Raw genomic sequence first — 14756 nt, 5'->3', positions numbered from 1 at the left:
AGGAAAAAAATTTGCACCAATCCAATGTGTCACATCCTCAAGCCTCTTCATGTCAAATCATCATTAAAAAATAATTTTCATTTTGCCATTTTAAGCATTCACACAATACAAACTATAAAATATCATTATCACATATTTTCCCTCTTCAATTCAAAATTCAAACTTAAAATTTTTTCAAATCCTTCTTTCCCTCCTACTTTTCCTCACTATTAACATTTTATTTCTTCTCTCCCTCACTCCTTTTATTAATTTTCTCTCTTTCTTCCTCTCACCCTTTTTACGATCCATTTCTCTGAGAATCACTCATCCTCCATTCTTCTCTCTCTCCCTCGCTGAAATCTTCTTCTTCCTTCACAATTCATTTGTTCAATTCACTATCTCTTTCTTCTTCTCTTTCGCAACCTTCAATCTATCTCATCCTCATGAAAAAAATTGATTGTCTTCAGTTATTTCTTCAATGTTGTAACTTTTCTGAACCCTAATTTCAATTTTTTTCTCCTTTAGCTCTGTGATACATGATTTCGATTCGCCATGGTTCAATAACAATCCTCTCATGCGAAGGTAATTCATATGTTCTATGTTATTAACTTTTTAATTTTGTTTAGAAATTTTGATTAATGTTCACTGCTTCTGATCCTGTTGTTGGAATGTTTTTGTTTACAAATGAGAACTCTGTTTTGCACATGGGAGGAAGATGCGATTTCTGGCATTGATGATGGTGGTCATGCTTTAATGGTAAGATAATCCCAAATTATTTACTTCCTTTTGTGATATTCCTTTTATATGGAGATGCAGAAGCAAATTTTCACTTATGTTAAGATATTAATATTTAAAAAACATCACAGTTTGTTTTTATGAAGAAGACATCAGATTCTTTTGATAATTTATTTTCTGCAAATGTTAAAAAGTTTATCCAAACTGCCTCTTATTAATTTCTTTAGTACAAGATTGCATGCTTCTGGACATGTACAGTTATTATTTATTACAGTTAGAGTTTATTTGGTATGAGGGTAGATGGATATAGCAATTTTCTAACTTTTTACATTGGATTATTTTTGCAGACTGCTCATATTTGACAACATAGATAATGGAAGCTTAAAGGAGCATCTGAATGGTAAGTTTTGAAAGGAAAAAAAAGTTTAGAGGACCATGTTAATGAGTTTTGCAATATTTTGATTCTCTTTAAATGATTGGATGCTAACAGACCCCTTGAAGACTCCCTTAAATTGGAGGACGAGATTGCAGATAGCTAATGGTGTTGTGGCTGCACTGGTAAGCTCTTTAATTAAAGCATGTCCAGCTTGATAGTGCACTCTTATTTTAATTTATGTTACAATTAATTTGAAACCTTATATTTTAAGTCTCCTATACTTTGATTATGGATGTGGAAAAGTCCCTGCTAAATTGACAGGGTTCAGTCTTTACTCTGTGTTAGGCCCCTGTCTAAAGAAAATTGCTTGGTCAATTTTGCGAAATGAATGATGGAAATATACTAGGCTACTTGGTTTTCTTCGACGATTGTCTGAGTTATCTTATGTCTGTTCAATTTATGTTTAGTGTCATTTAGAAATTGATCTTAACCTACCAAAAATTTGACTTTAGGCAGGAAGGCTAACTACATGTTTGTTCAACTTATTAATCAATTGTTATCTAAAGTTGACTGTCATGACTAAAGTATATTATATCTATCGAAGTTTAAATCCTGTTGGTTTGTTTTGTTTTTCATAAAAAATAGGGTAATTAGTTTAGTTTAGGTTTCATAAAAAAATAGGAGATGATTTCCTTTTGATATGTTGTTTTTGATTTATTTTGATTAAATTAAATAGGGTTAATTAAACAGGGATAATACAGTAAAATTAATCATCAAAGTTAGATTAAGGCCCCGTTTGGATTGGCTTATTTTGAGCTTATGTGGGCTTATCTACTCCCATAAGCATTTTTAAAGGTGTTTAGGTAAATAAATAAAAATAGCTTATCATAGTTTCATAAGCTGCTTATGTCATATTTTAATAAGCCTAAATTTTCAGCTTACCCTCTGGCTTAACAAGGAGCTTATGAATTTATGTAACCTCCTTCGATTCTCTCTGGATCCACTTTTTCAAAACATATATTTTAATTATAATTTTTTTTTGAAGGAATATTTTAATTATAATGTTAGTTATCTTTGGCGGTGCATCAGTAACAAAATTGCTATATACTTATCTTACTAAAGTAACAAACGTAACTAAGATTTTTTTTTTAAGAAGATTTTTATTATTTTTTTTTGTTACGTAACAAAATGAAACTGAATAAAAAAACAAATTTAACTTGTCTTTTTTGGGTAACAAACTGCACACTAATATCAATATATTTGATATGTTTATTTACACCTCTAATGTTAATTTTGTCATATATGAATATTGATATTTTTTTAAGGACAAATTGATTATACTATATATATATATATATATATATATATATATATATATATATATATATATTTAATATGTTATAATATTGTTTTTTTACGCCTTGATTAATTTTATCAAAAAAAATCTTGATAATTGTGGTTCAATTCTTGGATTTTTTTGTTAAGTTAAAAATATTTAAAATTTCGATAATTGCTTATGTAATGTCACATCCAAACACTTCAATTTATGTAAGTACTTTTTAGTGTACATATCCAAACATAAATAACTTATTAAGTATAAGAGCTTATGATATAAGCTCTAATGTTATAAGCACTAATGTTATAAGCATCTATATAAGCTGTTTATCCAAACGGGGCCTAAATCTAGGGTAATCCATTCCATTGAAGAATCTTGTTCTTGTTTATTCGCATAACTCAAATAATTAACTATCAGGGACATTTAAGTATTTTACCCCTGTCTTTATAAAGTTATTTACGTCAAAAAAGGAATTTTGGTTGGGGTTATTGGGGTTTATGCATGCATGAATAGAGCCCATATATAAACCTAAATCGTGTCAGTGAATCAATCATCATCCCTTTTCTCTCTACTACTTACTACCACCATGGAGAAACGGTGCGAACCCGATACCTTCATCGATTCAATCAAAAGAAAAAGAAAAATACAGAAACAATGGGTTTACGAAGACGGCAAAATAGTTCACCGCAAAATCTCGTACGTCCCTGGTCTCTACAACATCTTCGACATAATCCTCGTTCACGCTGCTGATAAAAAACGGCGAGATCCAAGCATGAACCGGTTGAGAGTAAAAATTGATACTAAGATGAATGAGATTTCTGTTTACCACAACGGTGCTCCATTAATAGGCGATGAAACATTTGATGATGTAATAAACAATTTTGATCTCACGAATAGTTACTCGACTTGTTTTTGGGTTGAGCTTGCTGATGAATGTGGGATTTCGAGACAGGTAGTTATTCCTTTCTTCCTTTGAGATTCTTGATTTTGGTGCTTTAATTGTTTTGGTCTTTGATTTTCCATTTGTCTTGGTTGTATTTTTGTGTTATGAAGGAGTTCAGTAATAATATGGATGTTAAGTTTGAGCGAGTGGTATGCAAAGTTGATGACTACTCGACCATGGTGACCTTTAAGCCTGACTTAACCAAGTTTGAAATGACCTGTCTTGAAGAGGACGTTGTAGCTTTGATGAAAAAGCGTGTGCTGGACATGGCAGGGTGCCTTGGTGATACTGTTACGGTTGAACTAATCAGCGAAGTGATTCCATTCAACTCTTTCAAAGGTTATGCTGATTTCTTCTTGAATTGTGCTCAGGAGTCCACACCCTTTCCCCTGCCAAGGTTTGTTATTGCTAAACAGATATGTAGTTGAGAACTCAATCTGCGTGTGGGTTGGTGTATTTTCCTTTGTTTTTATCTAACATGATTTGGTTGCTTTTATTAGGACTCATGCCAAACTAAGTGATAGCTTGGAGATTTGCCTGAGTCTAAGTGACGGGAAGTTTCAACAGGTGACTAGTGAACGTCTATAGTATAGTGTAACTTGCAGGTTTATTGATGTTAATTTCTTTGTCTTACACAATTTATTTTTTATTTTTTTTTACCAGGTCAGCTTTGTTAACTCCATTGCTACAATTAAGGGTGGGACTCATGTTGATTACATCACCAAGCAAATTACTACCTATATAAAGAAGGAAGTATTGAAGATGAAGGAGCATGTCAATGTGAATGCTGACACTGTGAAGAATCGTTTGTGGGTTTTTGTCAATGCTCGGATTGACAACCCTACCTTTCATTCTCAAACCAAAGAGATGTTAACCACTAAACCAGCTAGATTGGGTTTGAATTCAAGGCTGACTCATGGTTAGTAATTCTTCATTTGTTGGTTGTTTTTGCAATGCTATCAAATTAACATGAAATGGTGTTTTACTCAAATATTTTATATTTTCGCAGGTCAAAAATCTGAAATTGCGAAAACCCTCCTACCACGGATACGGATATGTTTGAAACGAACACATGTGGAAACGCATGTGGAAGCCATGTTGGCTGGCGGATCCGAGCGTGGCAAATGTACCTTGATTTTGACACATGGAGAATTTGCCTTTGCTGTAAGTTGTTGTCTATTGATATACAAAAACTAATTTCAAAAAGTATATTTGAAATTTTGGTATGAATATTTTTCATTTAAGTACAAGCGCGGTTGAAGCTTATGGTCATTTATTTAAATTCAATTAAAAAATAAAAACCTTGAACTTAATGACTACTTTTTGATTTGAAGATGGCCGGGGTCTCTGCTTGGTTGGATCCAGACCTCTATGGTGTGTTTCCATTGAGCAGCAAATTGCTCAATGTGAGGGACAGTAGAAAGCTATTAAAAAAGAAAGAAATTCAGATTCTGATGACCATTCTTGGACTTGTGCGAAACAAGAAATACAGTGATGCAGAATCTTTGAGATATGGCCGGTTGATGATTATGGCCAATCAGGTGAGTAACTTAAAGATCATAGTTTATTAAATGCCTTGACTTTTATGTTCTATGTATGAGGCATGATTATGTTCTACGTTTGATTTTCTTATTCCCCGCGATTATAATAGTTCAAATTTATGTGTGATTTAGGATGAAGATGGCGCTTACTTAAAAGGACTATTGATAAACTTCATTTATTCATTCTGGCCATCACTACTTAAAGTTTCAAAATTCATGTCTGTGTTTACCATTCCTATTATAAAGGTAAGCATGTATTGTATAATTGATAATGAAAACAAACACTCTACACATTCTTGAGTAAATAATCTCTCTTTTTTTTTTTAACGAGATACGTTTATCTTTCTCTGCAGGCTTCTAATTCAAAGGAGGGGAAGGAGTTATCATTTGATTCTATGCAGCAATATGAAGACTGGGAAAAAGATTTGGGTAACACCTCAACTGATGATTGGGAGATAGAGTACTGTAAGGTTTGTTGTTGGAAAACCTCCATATATTTATATTTATGACTGTAAGTATAAACCACTATATACACGGGGCTGATTGGAAACTAGTTCTAGTCTTTTTTACTTGCATCTGTGGGCACATTTTAGTCTGTCAGTGTGTCTCGAAGAGGTTGGTATCATTTTGTGTTTAAGATCGATTCCAGCCTCTTTTAGAGCCCCATCTTCATCAGAAGGGATACTATCTCATTCCATTTCGGTGTGGCATTGGTGTATTTTTTCTGCATATCACTCATGGTCTGCTCAGCATCTCCCTTTTGCCTACACTATTATATTGGCTTGCTTGTTGGTATTTTAAAGTTGTGGCTATGCAGCATCATATAAAGTTGTGTAATAAACAAAGATGAACATGTTTGCACTTCATTGCCTATAGAAAAGGTTGAAGGGAAATGTCGGTTTTCATCCTTTTGGATTTGGCTTGGGTTGGGCCATGGCTGCACAACCTGCCCGCCCACCCATGAGCTGTAGGAAATAGGCGATTCCATCAATGTCAACACAATAAACGATTTTTGCGGTGAACTGAATCGTTCAAACCAAAATACTTTGTTTTCCCCTAAACCAAAATACTTTGTGCTCCTAATTCTTTCATTCGGTCTTTGCTTATTTCAAATTTTTGGTGTTTGTACAGGGCTTTACTGCTGCGCAGGAAGTGAAAGAGTACTTTCAAGATCTTGGTGAGCGCAGGGCATATTTTGTTTGGGATGATGATGATGAACAAGATGGAACTTCAACTTCAATTGAGCTGGCATTCAGTAAAAAAGCTGAGGAATGGAAAGCTTGGGTTTGTAACTCTCAGGTTTGATGTTTACCAATTCAGCAATTTTCTAACACAAGCTTACTCTTCTTCTAGGGGTACTTCAAAATAGCTACCGTATCGTATCCGATACGTCCCCGATACTCCATCGATACGTTTCGACGAAGTATCCGATTTATTTATTTATTTTAAAAAAAATAAAATAATTCCGATACTTCGTCGACACGCGGCGATACGCTGCCGATACGCCTCAGATGCCACGCCACTAATACATACAAGTAGTTCATTTAGTTTTCCAATAAAAAATTTCTCCTCCTTAATTACCCCTCAACTTTAATTACCTCTTCTCTTTCCTTTAATAGATAGTACATTTTTTCTATGATTCCATTCCTCATTGCAGATAAGTTTTTCTTTTCTTTAATTGATAGTTGATACATTTAACAAGATGTCCATTCAATTGTACATTAACCTACGATTGCAGGCAGATTCCATTTTTTTTTTTTAAGGATGCAGTTTTCATTTTATATTTACTATAAATGTTTGAGATACGTGTTATCTTTTCTTCTTGTAGATTTTACGGTATATATTTTTTCTATAAATGCACATTCAATTTCTGTAAAAAAAATGTTCAAAGTGGTCTTTTTATTTTAATTTTCTTATATTACATTACAATAATATATATATATATATATATATATATATATATATATATATATATTTTGTTATTTGCATATCTCAAACGTATCGTATCCTATGTTTTTCAGTGAATGTCGTATCGCCGTGTCGGATACGTGTGTATCCGATACTCGTATCATGTCCGTGCTTCATTGGTGTATAGTTAACATATAGTTTTCCATTATCAGATGATGCAGCCTGGCACTTGTAATTATGAAAGCAAAAGTATAAAGTACAGGGATTTTGTTAACAAAGAACTTCTGTTCTTCTCAATGAAAAATCTCCAAAGGTTCATTCCGTCTATGGTAGATGGCCTTACACTTGGTCAAAGGAAGACTCTTTTCTGCTCCTTTAAGATGAAATTGACCAAACCAACAGAAGTTTTCCGATTAACTACTTATGTGGCTCTACATTCTTTTTTTCACGATGATGAACAAAGTATTGCTAGCACAATTATTGGAATGGCACAGGATTTTGTGGGCAGCAACAACATCAATCTTCTCATACCTTATGGTCAATTTGGCACTCGTGAGCTGGTGAGATGAACCGGCATAGTTTTTTTTATTGCACTATTTCTCATTTTCTTTCTTGAATTTATTTATATTCAGTGGATAATTTGCTCGTTCCAGGGTGGTAAAGACCATGCAAGTTTCAGAAAGTTATGCATTAAGCTAAATTGCGTTACTCGTCTCCTCTTCCCTGTGGATGATGATAAGCTTCTTGAATACTTGAATGAGGATGGGAAGTCCGTTGAACCAAACTGGTATTTTGTTTCTCCTCTCTTTGTAATGCCTATTTTGGTTGTGATTATTAATAAGTAAACAACTAAGGAACCCCATCAAAGTTGAACTGATTCAAATTCAGCTTGTCACCACACAGGTACATACCAATTATTCCTCTCGTGCTTGTTAATGGTTGCCATGCCATGGGGACATGTTTTAGTTCTGATATTCCCAAATATCATCCATGTGAAATTATTGAGAATGTAAGACGTTTCTTGAATAAAGAGGTAATGGTGCCAATGAAACCATGGTACAGAGGGTTCAGAGGAACCATTAAGAAAAGTGCCAAGGGCTATACAGTCAATGGTTTAGTGGAGAGAATAAATGAACAAACTGTCAGAATCGAAGAGCTTCCTATTCGAATGTGGACTGAAGATTATAAGAAGTTCCTTGAAAAAAAAACTGCTCAGGCGCACATTGAGGTGACGTGACCTATACTTTTACTTACCATATACACCATAGGTAAATCTGTACCTTTTTCATATGTAAATTTTCTTTGTTGCAGAGTTTTAGGCAAATAGGGGTTTATGAAATGGTAGACTTTAAAGTCAAGATGAAGCCGGAAAAAATAGCTACAACAGAGGACGAAGATAAAGAAGAGTTACGCAGGAAGTTTAACCTGACGTGCACTATTAGCACAAGCAACATGTATCTTTTTGATGCAGAGGGAAAAATTATGAAATATAACTCCCCAGAACAAAGTATACACTTCTTTATGTATAATTACTTTGAATCGCATTATCATGTAATGTTTTTCATACTACTCACTTTTCTTTGTCATTTCTTATGCAGTTCTTGAAGAGTTCTGTAGACTTCGGCAGGAGTATTATGTGAAGAGAAAGGTGAATTATTGTTGCTAACAATTACATATATCTTTCTCTATATCATGTACCTATTTATTAATATATATAAACTGAAATGCAAGTTGTGCTTGCCCGCAGGAATATCTAGTGAAGAACTTTAAACAACTTTTGCGGAGTTTAAAAATGAAACAAACTTTTATAACCAATGTTGTTTATGCGTCATGCCGGATCTACCGAAGAGCTGAATTTTTGACTGAGATTCTGAAGAAAGTTAAATCTTCAGAACCACAAGTTGCAGGTGCAATTGATTACGGTTCAGAAGAGCAGAAAGCTGATGAGCAGGAAACTGTAGCGACATTGGGTGACTATAAGTATCTTTCATCCTTGCCTCTTGAAAGTTTCACCCGCGAAAGCCTTGTGAAGCTGGAAGCTGAACTTGGTGAAAAGAAAAAGGAGCTTAAGACTTTGAAGGATACCTCACCAGATTCAATGTGGTTAAACGATCTCATGTTGTTTGAAAAGGAATTTGATGTAAGAGACAATTACTTATTTTGCTTAGTTGTATTTAAAATAATAGTCTGTATTATTATTACTATTATTGTTGTTGTTGTTCTTATCCTTTTTACTTGCTTGTTTTTCACTTTCAGAAACTACAGAAAATTCAGACAGAAAAGGATCGAAACAGATCAAGCATGTTGAAGAAAAAGAATGATTTTGCAATTGATGCAAAAAAGCTGTCACAACCACGAAATAATCAGAAGGTATGTCAATTGCCAATTTCCTGTATTGCAATGTTTTCCTTCCAATCATGTTTAACGCTTACACTTTCATGTGCCCCTATATCATCATCAGGAAGCTGATGATGATATTCCATCTCTTGCATGTCACTTTGAATCATCATCTGGTGAAAAGATACGAGGTACTTTTTTTGGGGACTTAGTTCAAGAGAAGGCTACCCCAGCTAAGGAGGGGCCTACAAAGGCAGCTACCACTTCCAAAAGAAAAAATGTTCAGCCAGCTGAAAGTGCAGGTTTATCACCCAATAGGAAGAAAGTGAGAATGACGAGGGAGTCGCCAATTAACAAGAGAAGTGGTTCTATACTGGACAGGGCTGGTAACTTGGATTTAAGTTTAAATACAGATTTATTCGATGACTCTACTAATGATTCTTATATGAGCGACAATTCTGATGATGAGCAACGGTGGACGAGGGATATTAGCGACAGTGATTCTGATGGCCAATGATTCTGATGATGAGCATCTGAGTGGTTTTATGCATTAGCAAAAAGAGGCTGTGCTATTGTTATGTAAAAATTTGATCAGTGTCTTGCCGAGTTTCATTTTAACTTGATGACTGAATGAGTTTGCATGCATTCATGAAACGGATTTACGACTCCTAACCGTATTTTTTTCTATTCCTTGAATTGAATTGTTCACAATTTAGTTTTTGTATAAATTGAGGATTACTTATTTCTTATGATATTACATGGCACTAATTATGCATCATTTACAATTTTCTGAAATTATTTGCATGCATATCACGTGTCTGAAGTTTTCTATTTCTTTGTTGCTGCATAATTTCTGAAATTACTTGCATGTATATATCACAAACCGTGTCGGATTCGACGGTTATATTCATAATTCCTTTTAACAATGTCAAGAAGGAAAATAACAAACATAATAATATGTCCTAAGATTTACTGGTTTATGTTGCAAGTAACCATTTTGTTGTTTACTGAAAGTCAAGGTAAACACGTCTAGAAACACCTTATTTACGTCTATGTAAGTAAGTGTGCAGCCGCTTTGCGATGAGGTACTTTTTCATTAAAGCTGATGAGCAGGAAATTGTAGCGACATTGGGTGACTATAAGTATCTTTCATCCTTGCCTCTTGAAAGTTTCACCCGCGAAAGCCTTGTGAAGCTGGAAGCTGAACTTGGTGAAAAGAAAAAGGAGCTTAAGACTTTGAAGGATACCTCACCAGATTCAATGTGGTTAAACGATCTCATGTTGTTTGAAAAGGAATTTGATGTAAGAGACAATTACTTATTTTGCTTAGTTGTATTTAAAATAATGGTCTGTATTATTATTACTATTATTGTTGTTGTTGTTCTTATCCTTTTTACTTGCGTCTTTCACTTTCAGAAACTACAGAAAATTCAGACAGAAGAGGAACGAAACAGATCAATCATGTTGAAAAGAAAGAATGATTTTGCAATTGATGCAAAAAAGCTGTCACAACCACGAAAGAATAATCAGAAGGTATGTCAATTGCCAATTTCCTGTATTGCAATGTTTTCCTTCCAATCATGTTTAACACGCTTACACTTTCATGTGCCTATATCATCAGGAAGCTGATGACGATATTCCATCTCTTGCATGTCACGTTGAATTATCTGGTGAAAAGACACGAGGTAATTTTTTTTGGGATGTAGTGGTTAAATGTGTTTTCAGTCATCAGTTAATTTTCCACGCTTAGTGACATATGGTTACACCACCTAATATTGATGTTGGTGTTTTTTCCCCACAACCATGTTGAAATCAGATAGTGATAATGCTGTTGTTGATGCTGATGACTTAGTTCAAGAGAAGGCTTCCCCAGCAAAGAAGGGGCCTACAAAGGCAGCTACCACTTCCAAAAGAAAAAATGTTCAGCCAGCTGAAAGTGCAGGTAGGAAGAAAGTGAGAAAGACGAGGGAGTCGCCATTTAACGAGGTGGTTCGGAATTTGGAGTATATGAGCGACAGTGATCCTGATGGCGACAATGATTCTGATGATGAGCATCTGAGTGGTTTTATGCATTAGCAAAGGAGCTGTGCTATTATTATGTAAAAATTTGATCAGTGTCGTGCTAGAGTTTCCTTTTAACTTGATGACTGGATGAGTTTGCATGCATTAATGAATCGGATTTACGACTCTAACCGTATTTTTTTTTTCTATTCCTTGAATTGAATTGTTCACAAGTTAGTTTTTGTATAAATTGACGATTACTTATTTCTTATATGTAGCACTAATTATGCATCATTTACAATTTTCTGAAATTATTTGCATGTATATCACAAACCGTGTCGGATTCGACAGTTATATTCATAATTCCTTTTAACAATATCAAGAACAATAATCCTGGAAAATAACAAACATAATATGTCCTATGATTTACTGATTGATGTTGCAAGTAACCATTTTGTTGTTTACTGAAAATCAAGGTAAACACGTCTAGAAACACCTTATTTACGTCTATGCAAGTGCGCAGCCCCTTTGCGATGAGGTACTTTTTCATTGACTCATCGGCACCTTGAACTTGGAAAGAATATTCGTTTGATCAGTTGGTCCCATGTTGTGATAATTCCTTTAAGCAGTGCGTCTAGCTAGTCATTTGCCCTACCTAGGCAATGAAGACCAAGGTTCCCTTAGGTCTATCCATCTATGAATCTTAAGACACTCATAGCACATTCTCTCTAAGCTTACTTAGTAGTTCTACAAACGGTCAATCTTAATTTATGTCTACCTTACTAAGGGTTTCAAGAAAATGGTCTTATTAGGTTGTAGCTTTAAGTCGGATAGCTAGGTGCTTGTTTCCCTAATTACTAACCAGTTAATTCCTAGCTTCGCTAATGCACCACAACCCAATGGGTTCTAGCCACTGGGTACCTACATCTAGATTCAACAACTCTTATGGCATCTTTTGTTAGTTAATAATTACTTACTTCCAAGATAGATAATGATTAGTAAAAGGGTATAAATATCAAGATATATGCATCAAGTTAGGAATAGCAATGTTAGGTCCTGTCACAACCTATAGGTACCTAATCTAGGGTTGCCACTCTCACAAAAATAAATACTTCTTCCTAATAAAACTTTATAGTGTACAAAAGCATAAATAAATAAACGACAAATTAAATTAAATAATATTCAACAAAAATATACAGAGGTTCATCTTAGAACTCTAACCTAAAAAGGTTTAGTTACACATGGTAACTAAAAACAAATTACTACAGATAAAAACATACCCTAGAAAATCAAGGAGAAGATAGAAACTCTCCTGAAGCTCCAAAACCGTCTTCCTCTTGAGTTGTTATAGTTCTGAACGAGAAATTCTGAATGAGGAAGGCTGGTATTTATAGTGAGAGTTTCTACCAAGGTTTGGGCTAAAAGTGCGGGCTTTACCCAAAACGGAAGCAGGAAAAGACAGTTGCCCCTTATTTTTTTGCACACATGGGGCGCATAGTTACCACCCCAATGCATGCCCTAGGCGCATGGGAAATGCCCTAGGTGCATGAAATGTAATTTTCAAGCCCTAGGCCCATTTCAAATGCCCTAGGCGCATTCTGCCTTCCTTCCAGGCCTAGTCTCTGATTTTCCGTCCTTTTAAGGTGTGCGTCTTCAAATATAACTCTCCTCAGGGCTTTGGGAACAGAATTCCTCCCACTTGTAAGTCTTCTGTGGCCTCTTGGATCTTCATTCTTGTCTCTTGAATCTTCAGTTGTTCTTGATTTGCCGATTTGCATGATTTCTTCGTGATTTACTTCAAAAACCCCTAAAATTGCTATGTTTCGGGAAAACTATAATTACAAACTCAAATATAGAAAACATTACAAAAGTTCCAAAATCATAAGTAGTCGTTCTAATACTCCTCCTTTTTGCTGCTATTTCCTACTAAAATAAACAGAAAAACATGCTAAGAATGATGTAAGATGACTTGCCATCAGCAAGCTGCAGGGAGAAGAGAGAAAGAGTTCTCGACAACTCAATAGAATCTCTTTGGTGTAATTTTAGAACTGAGTAGAGTCCTATATTTATATAGAGATTTTTTAACTGTTTTAGCAAAAATTACAACAACAGTTACTTTAATGGATAAGATTAAAAAAGAACTTATCCATTAATTAGTTCAACAACACTTATGAATAAGATCAAAAAGAAACAAATCCCCAAAAGTGGAGGAAACAAACTCATTACAATTTGAATGGAGGAAAGATAAGAAATTCAATTGAATTCAATTTGAATGTGCTCGCGAGACGAGATTGCCCAGTACTGAAGCTGATTGTTATATAATTGAATAATAATGAATGAACTTTATGTATGAGCATGATTGTGATTAATTGTGTATTTTTCTGGAATTGTTGGATTAATTATGATGATGTGCTGATGACTGTGATATATGTTTATATCTAATTAAATCATACATGTTGTTGATTTGTGGGGTTGTAAGTCATATTATATATATATATATATATATATGTGTGTGTGCATTTGTTGAGTTGTATGTAGATATACACAAGTGGAGTCCATTGCATTAACATAAAGCGGTGAGGGCTCATGCCCTGGAACGCCTTGTCGTTCAAAGCGGGAGGGCTCATGCCCTGGAACACCTTGTTGTTCAAATTGGTGAGGGCTTATGCCTTGTGAATGCTTTAACCATTCAAAATTCGGTGAGGGCTTCTGCCCTGTAAATTGGTACCACATGCATGTGCATAGTCGCATTTTGAGGAGTCTTAGTGGTGTTGTCATGTAGTTGCATGAGTCGTTGTTGTTGGTTGAAATTGCCATATATTGATGATGCTGTTAATTGTGAAATATATATGTATATTGAATAATTATTGTTATTTTAGAGTGTTAGATTCAATTGATGAATTTTATATCTATTATTATTGTTGTGAATCTCACCCCTTCTGCTTGGAAATGTTGTCCTTCCTATGGGTAACTTGCAGGTGATCCTGAGTATTAGGTGGTGGCTCAAGTGTCTAGGGCTCTGATACGTGCTGATGTAGCCCTTTTATTGATTGTTGAATTATTTTGATGAGGCTTTTATGCTAGGATAAAATACGAATAAAAAATACTAAATAAAATACGAATAAAAAATATTAATTGAAATACGAATAAAAATACTAATTAAAATACGAATAACAAATACTAATTGATTAAAATATGAATAACAATATGAACTGATAAAAATGCGAATAAAAATATTAATTGGTCATATTTAGGGTATGAAAATATAATATTTATTTAGGCTCCGAGCCCCACTAATTTAATTCTAAATTAATTGAATTAGGAGAACCTCCTTCTCATCTCTTAGTCTTTTGATATCATGTGAGATTATTCTGAGTGTTACTATGTTTTTAAAATAAATTTAATTAACTTGAATAGAACTTAGGGGGAGCTTACAAATCTCACCTTAAAGATATTTTGGACTTAGGGGGAGCTTACAAACCTCAGACCCTAATAGTCAACTTGTTAATTAGGTTAACAACAATTGAACATTTTAATACAAGTGTATGTCATCATCAAAAATGGGGAGATTGTTGGAATATAATGTGTTTGACAATACCA

At 34.3% G+C, this 14756-nt stretch overlaps 2 protein-coding genes across 6 annotated transcripts; both read left to right on the top strand.

Moving 5' to 3' along the window:
- The first annotated feature begins 241 nt into the window (after positions 1 to 241).
- Positions 242 to 9907, top strand: LOC25483310 (DNA topoisomerase 2). 5 transcript variants are annotated; one of them, XM_039835107.1, is made up of 21 exons: positions 242 to 561; positions 669 to 735; positions 1062 to 1114; positions 1205 to 1272; positions 2969 to 3378; positions 3480 to 3766; positions 3870 to 3936; positions 4033 to 4288; positions 4379 to 4533; positions 4704 to 4910; positions 5043 to 5156; positions 5264 to 5380; positions 6042 to 6209; positions 7031 to 7378; positions 7472 to 7605; positions 7707 to 8046; positions 8130 to 8325; positions 8417 to 8466; positions 8566 to 8958; positions 9075 to 9188; positions 9280 to 9907. In XM_039835107.1, the coding sequence occupies exons 5-21, from the start codon at positions 3013 to 3015 to the stop codon at positions 9670 to 9672; spliced, it is 3705 nt and encodes a 1234-aa protein (XP_039691041.1). In that variant the 5' UTR covers positions 242 to 561; positions 669 to 735; positions 1062 to 1114; positions 1205 to 1272; positions 2969 to 3012; the 3' UTR covers positions 9673 to 9907. The 5 variants fall into 5 exon arrangements, with proteins under 5 accessions (XP_039691041.1, XP_039691047.1, XP_039691037.1 ...); XM_039835113.1 differs by having other exon boundaries at positions 242 to 735; positions 7722 to 8046; XM_039835103.1 differs by having other exon boundaries at positions 242 to 735.
- Positions 9908 to 10076: 169 nt separating this feature from the next.
- LOC112419149 (DNA topoisomerase 2) lies at positions 10077 to 11439 on the top strand. The gene is made up of 4 exons (XM_024776194.2): positions 10077 to 10457; positions 10572 to 10688; positions 10777 to 10840; positions 10972 to 11439. The coding sequence occupies exons 1-4, from the start codon at positions 10236 to 10238 to the stop codon at positions 11229 to 11231; spliced, it is 663 nt and encodes a 220-aa protein (XP_024631962.1). The 5' UTR covers positions 10077 to 10235; the 3' UTR covers positions 11232 to 11439.
- Positions 11440 to 14756: the final 3317 nt, after the last annotated feature.

The sequence above is a fragment of the Medicago truncatula genome, chromosome 1 (genome assembly GCF_003473485.1).
Source record: "Medicago truncatula cultivar Jemalong A17 chromosome 1, MtrunA17r5.0-ANR, whole genome shotgun sequence".
Lineage (NCBI taxonomy): Eukaryota > Viridiplantae > Streptophyta > Magnoliopsida > Fabales > Fabaceae > Medicago > Medicago truncatula.
Note: the sequence above shows the minus strand (reverse complement) of the source record. Positions and strands in the feature narration are given on the sequence as shown.